This window comes from Haemaphysalis longicornis, unplaced genomic scaffold (assembly GCF_048455015.1).
Source record: "Haemaphysalis longicornis isolate Haplotype H1 unplaced genomic scaffold, Haemaphysalis longicornis Haplotype H1 scaffold_112, whole genome shotgun sequence".
Taxonomy (NCBI): domain Eukaryota; kingdom Metazoa; phylum Arthropoda; class Arachnida; order Ixodida; family Ixodidae; genus Haemaphysalis; species Haemaphysalis longicornis.
Window position 1 is genome coordinate 87,882 of NW_027526217.1, and position 21,412 is coordinate 109,293.

Consider the following 21,412-nt stretch of genomic DNA (forward strand, 5'->3'; position numbering starts at 1 on the left):
GCTTGCCGATACACTAGCACCAGATTTCCCTCCGGCATATATTAGTACCAGGAGTGTGCGAATACCGAATAGAAGCTTTCGAATCAAATACCGAATCGTATTTGTATTCAAATCGAATCGAATTTGTATCAAATCGAATACCGAATCGTATTAGTATTCAAATATTCACACACCCCTCATTAGTACAAAGCTCTACGGAGCATTTGACGGCCTGTGCTCCCAGTTGCCGTCTTGCAGTTCTGTACATGACAGTAAGGACGATGCAGTCAGGTGGGAGTGGGCCCTCATCTCACCTCCTTGAGGGGCTTGGGGATGACGGGTGCGTACTTGCGCGAGCGCTGCTCGCACACGAAGCTGGACAGCAGCCCGGCCAGCTCGGCGTGGCCCAGGGCCATGAGGGAGTCCTCGAGCAGCACCTCGGTGAGCATGACCTCGTGGGTGTGCAGGGTGCGTGCCAGGCGGCCCTTGATGGTCAGCGCCTGGTCCCCGTCCATGAAGCCCAGCCGCTGCAGGGCCCGCACGTGCCGCCGGTACTCCGCCATCGACACCAGGCTCTCCTCCGACAGCAGGCTCTGTGCCTGCTCCAGCTCCGCCGCCAGCCGGCCCCTCCGGCACTCCTGCACAAACTGCACAGAGGGAGGGAGGGCATTCAAACGCACGTTGTTTTGGGGCTTTAAAGGGGCCATGCAGACAAAATACAAGTTTGTTTTAATCGAAAGATTTAGTGTTTTATAGGGCCCTAAGTGCTTGTTCAGCAGGAAACGATGCTTTATTCACTGCGAAATTAAATATTTTAAGTCAAAATTTCAATTCTCCTGCTAAATTGTATGTTTTCATGACGTCGACCAGAGCTGCTGCTATTTCAAAGGTGCCTGTTTTGATTATCTTGTTTATCGCCCCTTTCATAGATGGAACTGCAATACTGCTGAAGTGCCAGTGTTTGGTTATCTTGTTTATCACCCACTTTCATAGATGCCGCTGCAATACTGCTGAAGTGCCAGATTCGGATTTTGCTTCTGGCCGGACTTCTACACCTGTCTTATTTTTATTACGGTTCATACTAATCGTTTCCTAAAACTCAAGCTATGACTCGGCAAACATGGTCACGTAAGCGACCGTGCCACTTGTGTCAGTTCGCCAGTGTTGTTTCAGGCAAGTCCAGCGTGCCCGACGACTGTGTGAGCGGTGTCAGCAGGCGAAAACCACACTAACTGCTTCGGTGTTTACATGTTCGTTTGTAACTTTAATTGCTCACCCCACAATTCTTACTGCTATAAAAAGAATGTGCCCTACATTTAAGCGCAAATAGCTCATTCGCCAAGCTTATAAGCCCTGCCTAATTTGCGTTTGCTCTTGCCAGCCTCAGCCAATCGCACAGCAGGGCTTATGACACCATACGTTCCGTTGTGGAAAATGAGCTTGTGGGTCGCATGGTCATATCCTTTTTTCCTAATTATGTAGCTTATTAGAGTGAAGTTTACGTCAAAAGTGGTGTCAGTATGATTCTAACAAGGCAATCTTTCAGATGAGCCAAACGTGTTTTGTCTGCATGGCCCCTTTCATGTGCCGAAGGTGCGCCTAGTGGAGGGCTCTGGATTAATTTTGGCCCCCTCGGTATCTGTAACATGCGCTGAAACCTCGACAAACAGGCATTTCCACTTTTCACCTCCATCGGGAAAGCGGCCACCGTGGCCGGGATTGCATCCGCGTACTTGGGAACGGCGGCACAACACCTTAGCCACTAAGCTGCCCCGGTAGAAGGACGAAGGAAGGAAAGAAGGTTAGGAGAAATTTTTGAAAAATTCAGAGTACATACACACATGAACTGTGGAGAGAAAGGACACCACAGAGCACTAACTTCACTAGACTTGCAATCATTTAAACTCTGACAGTTCAAACTTTCGGTCAATTCGAATAAATTTCAAAGTTTTGGTTGGCCCACTTAATTCAAACTGCCGTATTCTGTAATTTCACCCAACCTGTACTTTTTGCTTGTCCTTGACGAAAAATAACTGCTGCTTGTGCCACTTGTAGCTGCACATTTGCATTCTTATAGCAGTAGCAGCCACAAACAAAACTGATTACAATAAAACCCATTTATGACGATCCCACATACAATGACATATCGGCTAGAACGATGGGATTTTCGCAAAAATAGAAATCCAAGGTCCTCCCCCATTGAAACTGCTTCCAGGTATAACGACCGCTTTACACAACTGCTTACTGTTACAACGAGCCCTCAAAGCCGTCTTTGTGGAAAAAACTTAAAAAGAAGTGCAAGGGAGATACAAAACATCATCAACAGCATGCCTTCAGATCCTGGGAGTGCTGCACACGTGATCATTTCACCCACACTGCCTTTTAAAATGTGCTCCCATGGCGCACGCGTGATTGATCGGCTTCACTGTAGGGCCTGTTGGCGCGCCCACGTGGTCTGTGCATGCGCGCCCATACCGGCACAAGCCAGCACGGAGGTCATAGCCTCGCTACCATATCGCTACATTCCTTTGCCAGCCCTTGTATGAGGCTACATGAGAGTCTTGTATGAGGCTACATGAGGCTACATTGGCTACATCAGCTACATTGGCTGCGTGGTGCTCGTGGCCTGTGGCGGCAGCACTGCTACATTTTTGTCCGGCTCTGGTTTGTGTGTCCTTTTTTGAACGTGTACAATCTTCTTTCATTCTCTAACTTGAATTAGTCGGCTTGGCAGCTACCAGCGGAGCGTAATGGCCGCAAACGAGGGCCATGCGCCAAACAAACGAAAAGCCATCGATGTTGGTACCAAGGTGGAAATTATTCGCAAGATGCGCTCATAGGTGAGAAACGCTGAAGTCTCCAACAGGTATGCACTGTTGACACCTACAGCTTCGACTGTACTCAAAGACGAAAAGAATATCTTAGAATCGGCAAACCTCAACGGTCACGAGGAGAAACGGAAGCGTTTACACGAAGCGACATACCAGGATGTAGAAGACCCGGAACCCTGTACAGAAACCCTGCCCAGAAACCCTGTACACGTGGTTTCTGGACATCAATATTTTGCCAAGTGAGAGCTGGTCTGCAGTTGGTCTCATTGTCTGAGCACAAAAAAGGCAAGCAAGTTGCGGGCCAAAATTTTTACGGTAGGTCTCATGAACATAATAAAAATAATAAATAAAAACATAATAAAAACTCCGCACACTGCCTCCAGCCGCTTTGCAAAGTGGTGCAAAATGCAGTGTTTTCATGAATTACGGAACGTGCCGGAACGAGTTTGCTGCGAGGTGACAACCGGGCGACCAATAAGTGGCTGCCACTGTCCCAGTGCGGGACATCAAAACAGACATGGGGGCCGACGTAGCAATTAAGCTGAGTGCATTTTTTTCTTTGTCTTGCGAGTACATTATGTACATTTAGTGAGAATTTCTTCCTACCAATATTGAACACATGCTTGCCGATATCGCTAATATCGGCAAGTCTGCGGCAACAACATAGCCATGTCCGCTTTGAAAGGGAAGGAAACAAGAGGTAAGCATGATCATCATCAGCTAGACTTGGCACACATACAACATACTGCTGCGGCAAGTTCAGGGTGCATTCATTGTGCGGGAAATTTAAAAAATCGAATTTTGACGACAAACTTCAGGGGTGCGAACATTACGCGAGTGCGATCATTATGCGAGTAAATACAGTAATGACGACTTTTTGCGGAATTATTGGGTTCGTTACAAGTGGGTTTGACTGTACCTGCCAAAGCATGTCAAAGCGAAACTCTCGCAATGAACTAGTTGCCCTTTCTGGCATCTAAAGCTTTGTTTTGGTACATGCTGCATGATCCCTTTAATAATTTGCACCTTTCAACCGGTCGTTCAGACATCAGCCAGTTTGACTTATGTATTGCTTCCTGCATGACAGAGAGAACCTTCCCCAGGATGTTTCCACAAAAGAGTAAATTGACATTCACCCAGCGGAAAGCGCTGTACACAGCGCAGTGATGGAGAGGACAGATTGTACTCGGTTGACTGATGCGCTCCCACACTACAAGCACCCAGCCCCACCCCCAGTAGCTCAGTTGGTAGACCACCCTAGACTTTATTGATTGATTTTAGGGTTTAACACGCCGATGCAACGTAGGCGATGTGGCGTGACGTAGTGGAGGGCTCCGGATTAATTTTGAACACCTGGGCATCTTTACCACGTGCTGAAATCTCGTACACACGGGCATTCTTGCTTTTCGCCTTCATCAGAAAAGCGGCCGCCGCGGCCGGGAATCAAACGCGCATCTTTGTGCTTAGCAGCACAACGCCTTAGCCACTGAGCCACCGTGGCGGGTAGACCACCCTAGACAACTACGGCCCCTGCACCAAACAAACCCTAGAACAGGTCAATTTCTGCGCTCACTAAAATGTTCCACAAAAAGGGCAACTTCCCTCTCCAGCTGTAAAGCTCGAGGATTTGCTCATGTTTATTTGCTCAAAACATTCTCTGCAGACAGTTTCATGTGACAAGAGCCACACAAAAAGAGCAGGCAAACAAACAAGCACCCCTCCGTCTACGGATGGCGATGGCTGAACGCGAAGCTTTTTCGTGAGGCATTCCCCTATTGATACGAAAAACTAAAGCAGGCTTCACCTGTGAAAGAGTATATGGCAGGCAGAGTACACTTTAAACGTGGAAGTTGACTTTCCTGCATTGGGTTTTGAGGTGGACTACGGACGCCACCAGAGAGACATAGAAAGCTTCGCTTTAAAATCAGCTTAAATCAGCGGTGGAACTTGAACACTGCGAAGTGGTGCAAACTTGGCACAGGCACATGAACAAGGAAGTAGACAGACCACTTCCTTCTTGATGTGCCCGTGTCGAGGTGTTCAGAAACCACTACCAACTTACAGAGCCCTCATCACACTCACGTGGCTGGCAAAGAGCGGGCACTTGAGGCAGGGGCTGGCCAGCAGCTTGGTCTCGAGCGCTTGCGCCTGCTTGACTGCGTCCACCAGGTCGAAGTGGGAGAGGCGCAGGTCCTTGACCACGTTGATGCTGGGCAGGCCGGCTGGGTGCCGCTCCACCAGGTCAAGCAGCTGCTGTGCCAGCACCTTCTGTTGGTGGGCGCTCCTGTGTTTACAGGGAATGCGAGGAAAGAGAGGAACGTTAATCAATCGTCCCTTCTTCCAGGGGGGCTCTCAAAGGAAGGGGACACGAAGACACAATGCGAGTTTGCTCAACCCTGAAAAAATTAAAGCCGTTCCACTCAATCAATGTGAAAGCTGTCGGAAGTGCAGAGCAGTGATTTGCCATAATGGGCTGCGGCACCGTTATCCACTCACTGCTACCACCCAATGCAATTCAAATTTCCCGCCTTCGCAGTGCTCGCGCGCCCCCTGTCTGAAAGTGTGCCAGCGGGAGTTCTGTTCTTTTTGTGCTAGCTTTTCCTCCCGCACGTGCTGGCGTTGCACTGCCACTTTTTTTCGCTTAGTATCGTAGAAACGAACCCAATGAGCGTTCTTAACTAAATGAACGCAGCCGCTGGCGGTTAATTATGCATATTTTGCCTCAAATGCACCTACAGTTTTCTTTGCGCTAAACAACGGAGAGATGTATGGCAAGCGCCAGCGGTTCACGAGTTTCGAAAGCTTATGACTGCATAAACCGCTTGGCATTCAGTATTTCTCGCAGCACAGTCAGTATGCCCTAAGCCATAGATTATATGCATTGGTATCAATAATTTCCGTAAAAAAATCACTGTTAAATGCTGCGACAGTAAGGTAAATTTTTAACGCAGAGAACATATTTTTATTTCTATATTCCTAACTCAAACCTGTTTGCATGATTATTACAGTCGAATCCCGCTACAACGAAATTGACGGGACGTGCGAAAAATTTCGTTGAAGCGAAAATTCGTTGAGGCGAAATCTGCCCCAACACACCACGGAAAGGCCAGAAAAATAGCCCCGTGCGTTTCCGCAACATTGGCAGCATAATACAATGTTTAGAAAAAGGAGTGACGCGCAATAACTCATGTTTATTCGGATAACAAACATACCAATGGTTATCTGTTTTTTCACCACCCAAAGAACGCGTTACGGAGGGGGGTGAAGATATGCAGGCGCAAAACGTATCGCTGTACAACAAGGCGTGTCCACCGAGCTGATTACTTGCAGATAGCTGCTAGGCCGTGGGAAGCCCGCCTCTCGCTTGTGGCAGGAGCAGTGCCGTTATCTTATCCTCTGACAGGGCACGGCAGCTACTGACCTTGGCAGGCAAGACGCGCGCGCTTGCATTTAACAGGACCGCGCGCTCGCGACTAAGATAGGATGACTAGGCTTCAAGACCAAACGCGCAAACATGATTTTCGCTCTTGGCTATGAAGAATGGTAGAAGGAAAACGGCAAGGACAGCTGCTCACAACGCATACATGACGGCACCGCGCCAGCAGCGGAGCACATTCATGCAATTTCAACTGGATACGGATTGGCTGTAGCTCTGGGGCTCCGCCTTGGCGAAGCGGGCCTGCGCCTCGTGTAAAGACGGCCAGCCACATCGTTATCACCATCAAGCAATGGCGTGCGCCCATGAGTTATTTTTTGTTTTGTTTTGGGTGGCGGTGTGGTCGCAACGCGCATTTTCGGTGAGACTAAGCGTCCTGGATGTATAAAAAGTTACAGATAGCTGGCGCTATGCTTATTTTATTGTCAAATAATTGTTCAAACCCAGCCCAAATCATCGAAAATTTCGTTGAAGCGAAAGCAAGCCTGACAAATGGTTCGTTGTGGCGAGGAATTTGTAGCATTAACTTCTATGGCTAGCTGACGGGGAATTGGAAATATTTCGTTGAAGCGGAAATTTCGTTGAAGCGGCGTTCGTTGTAGCGGGGTTCGACTGTAGAAGTGCACAGGAAACGTTGTGCAAGAAAGGCGATATGGCTCGCGCGCATCGTAGCACACGCATACCGCGACATATTGTACTTTGATTGTCCCTGATATGGCTTGTCAGGATGGTTTTAAGATTATATCTAACGTCGCAGGCATTAATTACAGCTACTGGCGTTCAATGGTAACCGGTTACGCAGTCATGCGATGCTCCAATGCGCGTCGGCTATGCTGTGCGTGCCGCTGCGTTTGACGTGTCGACCGTTTCTTTCCCAAGGCTAGCGAGCCCACAATCAAAACACAGCAATAACTAAGCATGTAAACATCGCAAATCTGACTAAAAGTTCACTTCACGAACCGCTATCACAAGCGCGCACACCGCGTCACCCTCCGGGGTCTGACGACGGTAGAGTCACGCGCACCTCGAAGCGTTCGATGACTTCCGCCTTTCGAGCCACACAACTTCCCGTAATCTGGCTCATGATCTCAGGCCTTCCTATCACGATAACGTCCGTGTTGAATACCACAAACTGAACAGAAAGTTGGCCAAGCGAAGCAGCGAAAATGAACTCAAACCGCCCACGCTACGCAGCTCAGGCGGCGCCTTCTTGCGTTGCACCGCGACAACCAATCAGGAGGGTCGTCTTAGCGCGCCCCGACCGGAGGACGAATAGCGCTTCAGCATCTATTTCTAGCTTCGTTTGTGCGGCGTTTCTTTTCTGCCGTTCACGCATTTGTAAATGAATGAAGATAAAAGAGACGAGCGGAACCGGAAAGACGAATGCTTGGCCGATCTAATGATATCAAAATGGCCGCGCCCGGTGGCACCGTTGCGGAGATACAGCGCTCCGAAAATTGCCGTTTTTTCGCTCTTTCGCGCTGATAGTTTGTCATTGCGCCTGGCAAAACTATTTTTTTATGCCACTTTGCGACGCTTTTCAGCAGTAAAACTTTGCAGACGCACAGAATAGGAAATATAGAAGCCGAATATGTGGCTTTAAAAAACAACGATGTTTTGGTAATTTTTCTGAAGTTGAAAGTCGCGTCCCCCCTTAAGGGGGGACGTGGCTTTCAAAATCAACTTTTTTATTTCTTTGTGGATTTTGATGAAAATTGGCACAGCAACTGGAAATGCTTCCGTGATAACACCATAAAAATTTCAAACTAATATTTTGAAAACTTTTTTATGTATTAAATTTTCTTTCTGTTCCGCTTGTACCGAGCTTGAGCGGCTTATAAAATACGATAGAAAACTTGTTCGAAGTGCTTTGCATTCCCAAATGAATGGACGAGGTCGTGACAGTTTTAGAATTTTTTTTTACAACACAATGTTTTTTAGTTTTCATTTTTTTAGAGGTTAATGTGCAATAGGCATGTTGACTGTGAACGATTATTTGAATAAAAAAATCACAAAAAACAAATCTGGAAAACCAAGAGTGTCACGACCTGAACTGTTTATCAAGGAATGTAACGCAAGAAACGAAATCAAAATAGACCCAGCGGTCACAAAAAAATCCCTGGTACAAGCGACGGAGGTGGCAAAAAAAACTGTTTTGAGAAAACGGCTTCCGAAGTTGCAACATAGGTTTCACTTATCAAAAGTCGTCACGGTTGTAGCCTTTCATGTCCTTTTGAACATGGGGCTTCTGGGATGCCTTGCCTTGAAATTGGAGTGCCTTTTACAGCCTTTTTCTTTCCAGAAAACATCATTTTCAGCTCCTCCGTGAAGAGTACATACCCCACTTTGCAGACCAAACGAAGGGGGAGATGGGTTTCAATGGGCTTTCAATGCAAAGTAGGTTAGCTGGTTGGCTGTATCGCACTGAACAGCCTCCTTTTGCAGTGTTGTCACCATGGCAACAAGTTGAGCATTTTTTTAACTTAAATTTGAACATTTTTGGCTTTTTTTTATGTTTTATCATCTTGCCTGGCACAGCAACTTAGTACTCATACGTGCAGGTGTTCATTGCCAAAAGTTTGCATATCACAAGGATGAAAATGAGCTACTTTGAAGCTTGGTAGAGTATTCTGCATAACTCCCAACTTCAATGCAAGAGCATATTTTTTTAATACTTTTGACATTCAAGGCATCCAATATTTCTAGCAGCAAAGCCAGTATGCCCTAAGCAATGGTATCAATAATTTCCCTAAAAAATCACTGTTAAATGCTGCGACAGTAACGTACATTTTTAATGCAGATAACATATTTTTATTCCTATATTACTAACTCAAACCTGTTTGCATGAAAATTACAAGTGCACGGGAAACGTTGCGCAATACGGGCGATATGGCTCGCGCTCATCGCAGCGCACGCTTACCGCGACATATCGAACTTTAATTATACCTGATATGGCTGGTCAGGTCGCTTTTAAGATTAAATCTAACGTCGCAGGCATTAATTACAACTACTGGCGTTCAATCGTAACCGGTTGCCCAGTCATGTGCTGCTCCCGTGCGCGCCAGCGCGTTTGACGCGTCGACCGTTTCTTTCTCAAGGCTAGCGAGTCCACAGTCAAAACACAGCAATAACCAAGCGTGTAAACATCGCAAACCCGACTAAAAGTTCACTTCACGAACCGCTATCGCGAGCGCGCACACCGCGTCACCCTCCGGGGTCTGGCGACGGTAGAGTCACGCGCACCACGAAGCGTTCGATGACCTCCTCCTTTCGAGCCACACAACTTCCCGTAATCTGGCTCGCGATCTCAGGCATTCCCATCGCGATAACGTGCGTGTTGAATACCACAGATTGAACAGAAACTCGGCCGAGCGAAGCGGCGAAAATGAACTCAATCCGCTCGCTACGCAGCTCAGGCGGCCGCCATCTTGCGTTGCGCCCGTGACATCCAATCGGGAGGGTCGTTGTTCTGTGCCCCGACCGGAGGACCAATAGCGCTTCAGCATCTATTTCTAGCTTCGTTTGTGCGTCGTTTCTTTTCTGCCGTTTGTGCGTTTGTGAATGAACGAAGATAAAAGAGACGAGCGGAACCGGAAAGAAGATCGCTCGGCCGATCTAACCATATCAAAATGGCCGCGCCCGGTGGCACCGTTGCGGAGATAGAGCGCTCCGAAAATTTCCGTTTTTTCGCCCTTTTGCGCTGATAGTTTGTCACCGCGCCTGACAAAAGTATTTTTTTATGCCACTTTGCGGCGCTTTTCAGCGTAAAAACTTTGCAGACGCATAGAATAGGAAACATAGAAGCCGAATATGCGGGTTTCAAAAAAACGATGTTTTGGTCATTTTTCCGAAGTTGAAAGCCGCGTCCCCCCTTAAAGTTCGTAGACTTCCTGCGCAACAGGTACATCATCAAGAAACGAAAATCTGCTGCACTTAGACATTTTTTCACTTGTAGAGCGCAACGAAAATGTCAATGGCGTAACGCACCATTCGAGGGACTTGGAAAAGCTCGCGTGAGCATGCCTGTCACAAACTCGAGCGTACGACGTCTAAAAGTACTTTATAAATTTTCCATTTCATTGTACAGCGCCTAATTCTTCTTGCAGTCGTTCGATTCATTCAGTTCGGTTCCATTCGCCCCTAGACAATATGGAGCTTTCTCGAACGAAGAGACGGTAACACGATCACTCGCCGGCTCGCCGGCGAGAAAACAACAAAAATAAAACATCCGCCGCTCCGGTTTCGTCGAAGCTTCCAGTACTTTCGAGGAGGTGCGCGTGGCCTTGCCAGTGCTAAAGAGCGGCGATGATTCTAGAAGGGAGAAGAGTGAAGTTATTCGCTGACGGCGGCAGGCGCGTTGTGTGTTGTGCTCTCCCCCCTCCGCGCCGGCGCGCCTATAAAAAGAGAAGCCGCGCCTAAACAAACCAGCTACGTTTGGACGTCGTGATTGACAACTGCACCTGCCAGTTTGTACATCACACCATCGGCGACCCGCGCCCTGGAGGACTCCAACGTGCTCCCGGGCCTCGAATCACCGTGATCGTCTCGGACGGCCTGGCCTACAGCGAAGCCACGCTTCCCAGGTAGCCGACTCGCCTCCGACAGCGGTGCATCGTCCGGCCCGGTCGGTGAATATGCTGGGACTCTGTCTCTCATATGCATCGAACTGTTCATTTTCTTTTAGTTAACTGCTCCGATTTGTAATATTCATTTCTGAACGCTCCTGTTTGTATCATTTTATCGAATTGGACTGTTTCTTGTATTTGAATTCCATCTAAGTTGTCTGTCATTATCGATCTGCTACCTCGTGCTTGTATTTGTGATTTGCCTGTCTGAATATAAGTCTTTGTGCTGTTTTCCGTTCAAGGCTCTTGCTCATTCTTGCCGCTCTGGTCGGCGAAAGCCGCACATCAGACGGCCACCCCCTTTGTCACCTGTGCCCTGTGGATTCGGTGGGGTTTGTTGGCTCTCTTGAATCGACTCCCCATATCTTCTGGCAGTGCACCCTAATTTAAGGAAACGGGTGACAATTTCTGGCGTCCGCGACAGGACCTCTGATGTGAGCGGTAGGGAGGAGAAAGAGCCTGGAACTTTTTTGGCATAGGTTGCTACTGCCTTCATAAGTTGGTGCTCTTGTAAACTTTCTCTGCGTAGACATACCTAGCTAGAGGCTAGAGTATTGTGGCTAGATTGCGATACATTTGCAATCATGGATTTAGAGAAAATAGTAGCGTTGGGCTGTCAGCTGGGCCTGTCAGGGGCCGAATTACGGAAGTGGGTCGCGCAGAAAGAAAAGGAAGAAAACGAGAAAGCAGAGAAAGCAAGACAGGCAGCACGAGAAGAAAGACAGGCAGCACGAGAAGAAGCTGAGAGGGCTGAAATAGAAAGAGAGAAAGAATTTCAGAGACAACTTCAGTTGGAGCGAGAGAAAGCGGAGCGAGAAGAGAAAGCCCGCCAGGCAGAGGCAGAAAGGGAGCGAGCGAAAGCGGAGCGAGAAGAGAAAGCCCGCAAAGCTGAGCTCGAGATTCTGAAAAGCCGACTCGAGATACAACGGTTAAAGGCGGAATCCTCATCAGATGAGGAAAATGCGAGAGAAGGGTATAGGGGCCTAAGTGTCAACCCTGAAACGGCAAAAGAATGCCAGGATAGCTCCGGAAACGAAGAGGCGGAAGTATCCGCAATCAGGGAGGAAATACCTCCAGAATTGTGCGAAAGCGCACCACTTCAGACCTGGAAGGACGATGATCCTACAGGTGATGCGGAGCTTGAGGATGGAGATAACATCCCGGTTGTGGATGCCATCACGACGTCGGGGCCGAACCCTCTAGACGAAGGGGTACCCGATATTGCGGGGAGAGTGCCCGAGGAAACCGTTGTCTTTCCGCAAGACGCGGGTAGTTACACGCTCGTTGTGCAGGAAGACCCAGCTCGAGACTGCGGACTCTCTGGGCAGACTAGCGCCGCGTGCGTAACTGACAGCTCGAGGAGCAAAGAGACTGACTCTAAGGTCAAGTTTGAAACCCCCGTGCGAAGCGGAGCCGCACTCAGCGGAGGGAACGCGCCGTACATAAGCGTCGGCGACGATCCTGTGACTTCAGCGGTGGAAGAGAAACCACCCGCTGTTTCGAAAGAAGAACCCCGATTCGATGCTTCGGAGAGAGGCGAAGCCGTGCTCGTCGTAACGCGAGCACCGGCAAAAGCGAAGCTGGCACATTTCCGGCGCCCAAAGTCTGCGGCCCCTGCGACGGTGCCGCTTCGAAGAAAAAGGAGTGCCGAAGGGCCTGTAAAAAGCAAGTCAATGAAAACCGGCCTCCCAAAATTGTGCAAGCAGCTGAGCTGCCGAAACAAAGAGTTCAGGTTTGGGCTCAAGAGTAAGAGAAAACATCTCTACTGCCATTTGTCCCGACGGACAGGTGGGAAGAAGCGCCAATCCGTTATTAGCCACTCGGTCGTTCACCAGGTGAAGGCCCAGGCAGTGAAACATTTTCGCGAGACCGCTATCACGGTGGTCACGAAACAGTTTGTCGCTTCGCGCGACCTTTGGAAAGGATCTTCTCCGAAGAGAAGAATTCCGCAGGCGCAGTTGCGCAAGCGCCCGATAGACACGGGATAAACATGAAGAATGCCAATTTAGGTATGCACGTGGGATATCAGTGGAATTGTGTAAGACAGAGTTGTATTTTCACGTCGAGTACTGTATACTTGAACGTTGTATTCATGGTTTCTCTGTTGTACTGTACGCGAAACTTGTACTTATTTTGTCACTCTGGCTGTACAGTGTATATTCACGCACTAGTTGCTTCTTGCGTGAACGCTCGCATTACTTCTTGTACAGTACATTTTCTGTTACTGTGTAATCAGGGTGTCGAACCGGAACCGAACCGAACCGAAAACCGGAACTGAACCGGTATTTTTGCCGGAACTGAACCCGAACCCGAACCGTTATTTTTTGAGCACGCTGAACCCGAACCGGAACTGAACCGAAAAAAAAATAACGGTTACCGGTTCATGCCGAAACGGTTCGACCCTCCTTTGTTGACACTGCACAGTCAATGCAATTCAGGCCTTTTTTTCTTCCACGTACCGTCAACTTCGTACCCGCTCGCGCACTTTCCCCTCCAGACAATTGAACGCTACCACGCTCTATGTAACAGCAAGAGAAATGAATGAGCACCAATGTAGCAATGGTCTGTTGCTGCTGGAAGCGCGAGCGTAGTGCAAGCTTACCAAACGAAATGTAATTCTCCGCAGCTTGCAGGGGATATAAAACGACTTTGCCCTTCTCTAGCTGCGACTTTAGGGGAGCAATCAGGCTGCAGGAGTGCTCCAGTGCGCAGCAGCGAAAGCCCATACCCGATGTGTGCAAACTTTTTGCATTTCATAATTTGTTCCCCCCACCAGGCGGGTGTCCAGACAGCAGCACCGAAGGCTCGCATAAATAAAGTTTATTCCTTCTCCTCCTCTTCATAATTTGTTTAAAAGGTCCGACACCTGCAAATTGTTAATACTTGACAAGTGTGACCGCAGGAGCTGCTCAGTGGCTAAACCGCCTGCTGCTGACCACAAGTGGCTTCGACGTCCCTTACCCACGACCGTTTTTGGGGACAGTACAGTGGACAAGTTCCGCTTTTTACAAGTACAAATAACTGCAGATATGTCAGGGAAAACTGTTAAGGTGCGCACTCAATCCCTTGGCAAGAAACTGCAGCCTTTGACCTTGTCTTGGAAGCAGAAACAGTAATAAAGCAGATGACACGTGCAGAAAGGCAGGCCGGTACATCACACTGTCCCATTCGCCCAGCGATCATCTTTTCTGTTTGTTCTGCAGTTTTGTCTCTTTCAGATCTGCTTTTTTTTTTCGAAGGTGCACTTGTACTGACTGCCCAATTCGCTACATTACTTCTACTGCTACTTGTTCCGGAGGGGAGTACTGATTTGATTTGATTGTGGGCTTTAACGCGCCGACGCAGCGCAGGCGATGAGGCACGCCGTAGTGGAGGGCTTCGGAATAATTTTGACCGCCTGGGGATCTTTAACATGCGCAGAAATTTCGTACACACGGGCGTTTTTGCTTTTCGCCTCCACCAGAAAAGCGGCCGCCGAGGCCGGGAATCGAACCCGCGACCTCGCGCTCAGCAGCGCCTTAGCCACTCAGCCACCGCGGCGGGTCGGAAGGGAGTACTGCTGTGGACGAATTAAAGAGCGTCTACCCAAAAATGTTCATCTCATGCTCCGCGCGTCAAATTTCCCTTTCATTTTGTAACAGCATAATCTGTTATAAGATTCCGCAATGTAGCACACGGAACGATGGCCGGGGGTCAGGCGGTACGATGACATACTGATTGTAATGCACACTATTAAGCGCTGATATTTGAACGCGCCAGTACGCAGACCTAAATTTAAGGCTTCAAGGTTAGCGTGATGGGCGATTCCATAGCGACGATTGCGAGAAATGAAAAGGCAGAAAATATATCCCACAGCCATATCTCTTGGCGGTTGCTATATGAATAGTCGCTAGGACAACATAAAGTCTGGACGAGAAAGTACGTGGTAAATCGTCACCACTTCATCTGTTTTTCTAATATCTCGTGAATGTTTAAATTTTGCTTTGCAATTGCGCCTCCGCCCTTGGGGAACAGCAGCATTTTGAGTTTTTGTTAGTGTTTTGATTTTACTGTCGCTTTAAACTACTAAATATTTTTTTTCTAATTTCAGTGACAATTCAACTCATCGAACCGTTTCGCGAACCGGTTCAAGCTCCCGAACCGGTTCGCGAACCGGTTCGGTACGTGATTTTGTCGAACCGGAACTGAACCGGAACGAAATTATTTCACCCGAACCCGAACCGTAACCGAACCGGTATTTTTTTCGGTTCGACACCCTGTGTGTAATATTGCCGTTATTAGTGGAGACATTCGTGAACTTTGCGGGTGCATGTCATCGTTTGTGAGCAGCATATTAGTTATGTTCTTATGCGTTTCCTTGTACCAGTGCATTGTATGCTGTGTACTGACGTACACTCACCGTATTTGAGCCTACGAGACCTTCGCAATGGAGCGCACGATGTATTTTCACGAGTTTCGCACTTGTAATTACTACTGGCCAGACATTTATTATGGGCACTGGCTAATTTGAATGCTAGAACTGTATTGTTCTTAAACTTATGAGTTGTCCCTAGAATGTGTATTTGTTGAGAAATCTGCGCCAAATCGCTGTTCTCTATGCGAATTCTACCTGCCATTATTCTTATGAAGAACATTGGGCTGTACTCGATTCTGTGTTAGTAGGCACAGCCTCTTTTGTTCACTAAGTGTGAACGACGCGTACGCACGACTTTGTGAGTTTTGGGAATATTATTGCATAATATTCTGAAACTGGGGGGCTGTGTCACAAACTCGAGCGTACGACGTCTAAAAGTACTTTATAAATTTTCCATTTCATTGTACAGCGCCTAATTCTTCTTGCAGTCGTTCGATTCATTCAGTTCGGTTCCATTCGCCCCTAGACAATATGGAGCTTTCTCGAACGAAGAGACGGTAACACGATCACTCGCCGGCTCGCCGGCGAGAAAACAACAAAAATAAAACATCCGCCGCTCCGGTTTCGTCGAAGCTTCCAGTACTTTCGAGGAGGTGCGCGTGGCCTTGCCAGTGCTAAAGAGCGGCGATGATTCTAGAAGGGAGAAGAGTGAAGTTATTCGCTGACGGCGGCAGGCGCGTTGTGTGTTGTGCTCTCCCCCCTCCGCGCCGGCGCGCCTATAAAAAGAGAAGCCGCGCCTAAACAAACCAGCTACGTTTGGACGTCGTGATTGACAACTGCACCTGCCAGTTTGTACATCACACCATCGGCGACCCGCGCCCTGGAGGACTCCAACGTGCTCCCGGGCCTCGAATCACCGTGATCGTCTCGGACGGCCTGGCCTACAGCGAAGCCACGCTTCCCAGGTAGCCGACTCGCCTCCGACAGCGGTGCATCGTCCGGCCCGGTCGGTGAATATGCTGGGACTCTGTCTCTCATATGCATCGAACTGTTCATTTTCTTTTAGTTAACTGCTCCGATTTGTAATATTCATTTCTGAACGCTCCTGTTTGTATCATTTTATCGAATTGGACTGTTTCTTGTATTTGAATTCCATCTAAGTTGTCTGTCATTATCGATCTGCTACCTCGTGCTTGTATTTGTGATTTGCCTGTCTGAATATAAGTCTTTGTGCTGTTTTCCGTTCAAGGCTCTTGCTCATTCTTGCCGCTCTGGTCGGCGAAAGCCGCACATCAGACGGCCACCCCCTTTGTCACCTGTGCCCTGTGGATTCGGTGGGGTTTGTTGGCTCTCTTGAATCGACTCCCCATATCTTCTGGCAGTGCACCCTAATTTAAGGAAACGGGTGACAATGCCGAAAGTGCGTCGAAGCCGAAATACGTCCTGAGAGGGTTACCTAGATGCACGGTAATTGTCATCGACCTCAAAACGAGAAGCAAGCACCAAAAAAAAAAGAAAAAGAAAAGATAACTGAGTAGCCGTAGCATTTACACTTCACTATCGCAGGGAACAGCTGGCCGACTCTGGCATTTTTGGACGTTCGTCCCCTTGCGGTTAAAACTTTCAACGTCGTCACAAGAAAATCTAATCGCAATTAGATTTTCAAAACACATTCAAATAAACACACAAGATAGTTGTACATGGGTTCAATTCGTTAAAATGCGTTTGCAAAAACAGTTACAGTATTATTGAAGGCCCTCTGCTTAACCAGAAGCTCGCCACGATGAAAGGAACGCAAAACGGACATTTTCAAAATGGAGAATTATGAGAATATAGCCCCTGAGCACTGTGGAGGAGTAACTCTTCTTTCAAACAAATCCAGCCATGTCTTTTTTCCTAAATTTCCCCCACAGTCTGCAAGGCCGCCACTTCATATGTAAATGGCAACAGCTAGCCTTAGAAACAAGCGACCACACTTACTGTAGGTCCTTGAATGCCCCCGACCCACCAGCCACTCACATGGTCTGTTTGCCGTCGACCTGCACGGTCTTGGAGTAGACGCAGAGGACGTCGGAGAAGGAGACGGTGAGGCGCTTGATGCTCACGGCCCCCTGGGGGAGCGAGATCTTCTTGGACAGGGGCCAGGGGAGCGGCGGAGGGGCCCCACTGGCCTGCACAGCGTAGCGGTTGCAAGAGGTTACGAGGAATCCTAAGCACTCACCGCGATACGGTGGGTTTGAAAGCATTAGTGTCCTCCCATTAATACCACCATCTTTTACTTAAAGGGTCCATGCAGACAAAACACAAGTTTGGTTCATTCAAAAGACTGCCTCGTTAGAATCATACTGACACCAACTACTTTTAACGTAACCTTCACTCAAATAAGCTACATAATTAGAAAAAAAGGGAATGGCCATGCAACCCACTAGCTCATTTCCTATAACAGAACCTATGAAAAGCAAACGCAAATTGTAAGGCAGGGCTTATAAGCTTGCTGAAGCAGCTATTTGCGCTTAAATGTAATGCGTATTCATTTCATAGGAGTAAGAATGATGGGGTTAACAGTTAAAGTTACGAAAACACCCGTTAACATTGAGGTGCCGATGCACACTGCTGTTGCTACTGGGCGCACTATCTTTGTTTTGGTGGCACAGCATTCCGCCGCTTTGGAGTTGTCTTATGTGACCCTGCTTGTTGAGCATACCTTATGTTTTGCGAAACGGTTACTACCTACAGTAACAAAAACAAGCCAGGTGCAAATACGGTCAGAAAGAAAGCAAAGGCGGACAGCTGTGTGGAGCAGTGTGGTGACGCCATCTAGGAGGAATGACGGCAAAAAAGGCTCTGCAGTCCGCTGCGGACCGAATAACGCACTTGAATTTTGCCTGAAGACCCTTCTTTCTGACTTCATGGCAGATGTCACGAAAGCACACGATTTGGTGGGAGAATCAAAATTTTAACCTAAAGTGATTAATTTCTCAGTGAATATGGCATTGTTTGCTGCCGGGCAAGCGCTGGGGGCACTATAAAACACGAACTCTTTCAAATAAAATAAACTTGTATTTTGTCTGCGTGGCCCCTTTAAATAAAGAATTAGTGTCCAACGGCCAAATGTGTCCTCTCCTTAGTATCCCCATCTTTTCCTTAAAGGTATTTTTCTTCTTCTCTCTGCTATGACAACTCAGCACAGAGTTCTTCAGAATCTGGCCAGCGCAACAAGCACCCTGCTTGCTCGTTGAAGCCAAGGGGCAAGTACATTGGCGCGGCACAACTACGGGACAAAAACTGTACTTCGCCAGAGATTTACTCAAAAGCACAAGTTAATAAGGCTTGCATCTCAAATGAGGAAATATTAGACTGGGTAATGCTCACTTAGGTTTCCATGGTTCTTTTCTTTTACGACTCACTGCAGCAGCCGCATGCACTCGAGTATGTACTAGATCAATCAGCCTTTACTGAGAGATGGCAGTCTAGTCAACTTGCCTCTTGCTTGTTGTCCCCGTTCCTCACCCCCCCCTCCCTGCAGGGGGCCCAATCGCGGACCAGCTTTTGGTACATGGTGCATAGGGGAGCTTCACAACTGGTGGTGTGTATTGAGAGACTCTTGACATGGAACATACCCACATTCGCATCACCCAGCCAAGAGGGCTTGGCAGGACATTGCTACTCCCTCAATCGCTGCTTCTACAATTACACGCTGGAATTGCTCACGCAGAAGTCCAAGGCCACACACAGTGGGTCCACCTTTAGTCCCCTACAGCCATCGAGGGGTGTTGGGGGTGCATGTTCGCCTCACATTCCGGAAGCCTCTGTTTTGAATCCCACCCATACCCAAACACACCCAACTTTCTTTTCAACTCAATCAATGTTTGCAGGAGCCTCCCTGAGAAACATGGCGCCACTCCAAGCATTCTTCGAACTGTTGTTTGTTTCTTGGGATGCCAACTGTCTTGTGCATCGCCTGTGAGCGCCAGGGATGCAGGATTTTCCACCTACCAAGTTAACTAGTGCTTCCACACTAAAAATGATAGCACTATGGCTTGTATTCACTGACGAGGCGCACATGCAGGCAACCATGTGAGTGCGCCATCAGTGGTTACGTTGGGCTCCGCGGGATGGCAGTACTTGTCCGTGCTAAGCACATGATGTCTGTTGGACGTTCCAAACTCTACCCCACCGAACGCAGAGTAATGCCTCGACTCCAGTGTGAGTGTGATTAATAGCATTTCTATTGACACGACCGTTGAGAATCAGATTGAAACGAAGCAGACGGCGCACACCGGTGTGTTTTCTTGTTTTTTTTTTTCTTCTGGCGTGCGGGTGCAGTGGCACAAGCCGCGCCATGTCTGTGGTGCAGCGGCCATGTCTGTGGCCATTTCTAGTGTTTCCAAGCGAGGAAATTGACAGCTAAATTTTTCAATGAATACCACCTATACACTCGCAGAACGAAGTGTGTGCGTTTGAAGAGCAAAACCACAGGCTTCACAAGCTTCACAGGCTTCACAAGCTTCACAGCAAAGAAGAGTATCGAACTTGCTCAAATGAGCTCTCTCCCCATCAAAGACTTCCAATGCACACCTGAGGTTGAGCAGCTGAGACTTCTGGGGGTCTTCCTGTTCCGTCCTCGCCTCCGCCTGCTCTCGGTGCCTGCACAAACGGAGTGAGAACCCATCGTCAGTGTACTGCTGGACACAGACCAAAAAGTCCACACCTGTTCTACAAATGGGACGCATTTGGGCAATCGGTGGTCCAGAAACCCGGCATCAATACAGAGTCTAACCGAACCTACACTGTCCTGGGGTGACCATGAAAAGGAAAACCTCGAATGTGTGTCTCCATTCACATTAAATTTAGAGCACCAGGAGAAATAGAAATTGTATGAAGACGCACAACACTAGGATGTCTTCTCTGTCTTTATTCGTGTCCTGGTACTCGTTAGGGCCTTCTTTCTTTCACAGGGCCGTATCAACTTGCCACCACTGCCACACTGGCACAAAAATGTAAAATCACTCGTTCATCGCGGTCTTCTTAGTACATACCGTGATGCTCCTTTCCTAAAAGAAGAAAAGAATAGTAGAAAGATGGCAACAACATGCTCAGCACAGACTGCACTCGAGTGCTTTTCTCAGCGTGTGGAAGTGCAACTGGCACTCGTTTAACCATCACCCATTTTCCAGCCAGCCACCATATAGCCCAAAGACCTTCCCCACATAACAATCACCATGCACGGAATTCGTAGCTTTAAAGATAAGCTAAATCATCTAATCCCGATATGCGATTCAAAGCTGAATCAAATACTGCGCTACTCGCTTCCGCATATGAAAGTTTCGAATATTCGCACAACCATAATGCAGAGTGCTTTGTGTGATGGAACGGAGACGCCGACAGGCTTCTGAAGAAAGTCAACCACAAAATAAGAACAAAAGCTAACATACACTACGTAAGTACCTTACAAAAAAATCTCGCCCACCAGCATACAGTCGACCAGAAAAGCCAATTCGTCAGGACTGCAACACAGCCCAAATACAGTAACTCTGTACCACCGATCCACCTGGCAGGTACCATTCAGCACAAGGCAAAAAATTTTGTTTTTGCAAATTTTGGGGGATTATTCCACCTAAGGTACACCTGAGTTACGAGGTACGCCGTAGTGGAGTGTTCACGATTATAATGGCCACCCGGGGATCTCGAATGTGGGCTAAAATCTCGACACACGCGCTTTTCGCCTCCATGTGAGAAGTAGCTGACAAGTAAAATGCTCAGTTGGGGGAGTTGGTTAATCGCTTCAAAAAAATGAGAAAAGAGGGCAAATGACGTGGACAAAGAAACGCAATAAGATTCCAGGAGCACTTTTAAAATGGCTGATAGATCACTCACGTGTGAAGGAACAGAAAAATTACGGCCCACTGTAGAAGAAAAGTAACTTAATAAAATGCTTTGCTGGGCGATTCGGTCTGCGATTTCAAACAATAAAAAAACAGTGCAAAGGACGAGTGTTCGTCCAGTTTAAATGAGTTTCTTTGCCCACGTCCGTTGAGCTCTTTTTGATTCACTATTTGATTGATTGTGGGGTTTAACACGCCGATGTTCCTCAGGCGATGAGGCGCACTGTAGTGGAGGGCTCCAGATTAATTTTGACCCCCTAAGAATCTTTAACATCCGCCGAAATATCACACAGACATGGGCG

The 21,412-nt window shown here is 48.0% G+C and overlaps 1 protein-coding gene across 1 annotated transcript in view; it reads right to left on the minus strand.

Moving 5' to 3' along the window:
• LOC144161454 (superkiller complex protein 2-like) overlaps positions 1-21,412 on the minus strand; it is a 65,414-nt gene that overhangs the window by 6,794 nt on the left and 37,208 nt on the right. The window contains exons 18-21 of the mRNA XM_077692111.1: positions 19,804-19,872; positions 17,245-17,396; positions 4,893-5,094; positions 294-626 (exon numbers count right to left, since the gene is read on the minus strand). Coding sequence (XP_077548237.1) covers positions 294-626; positions 4,893-5,094; positions 17,245-17,396; positions 19,804-19,872 — 756 coding nt within the window. The remainder of the gene's footprint in view (positions 1-293; positions 627-4,892; positions 5,095-17,244; positions 17,397-19,803; positions 19,873-21,412) is intronic.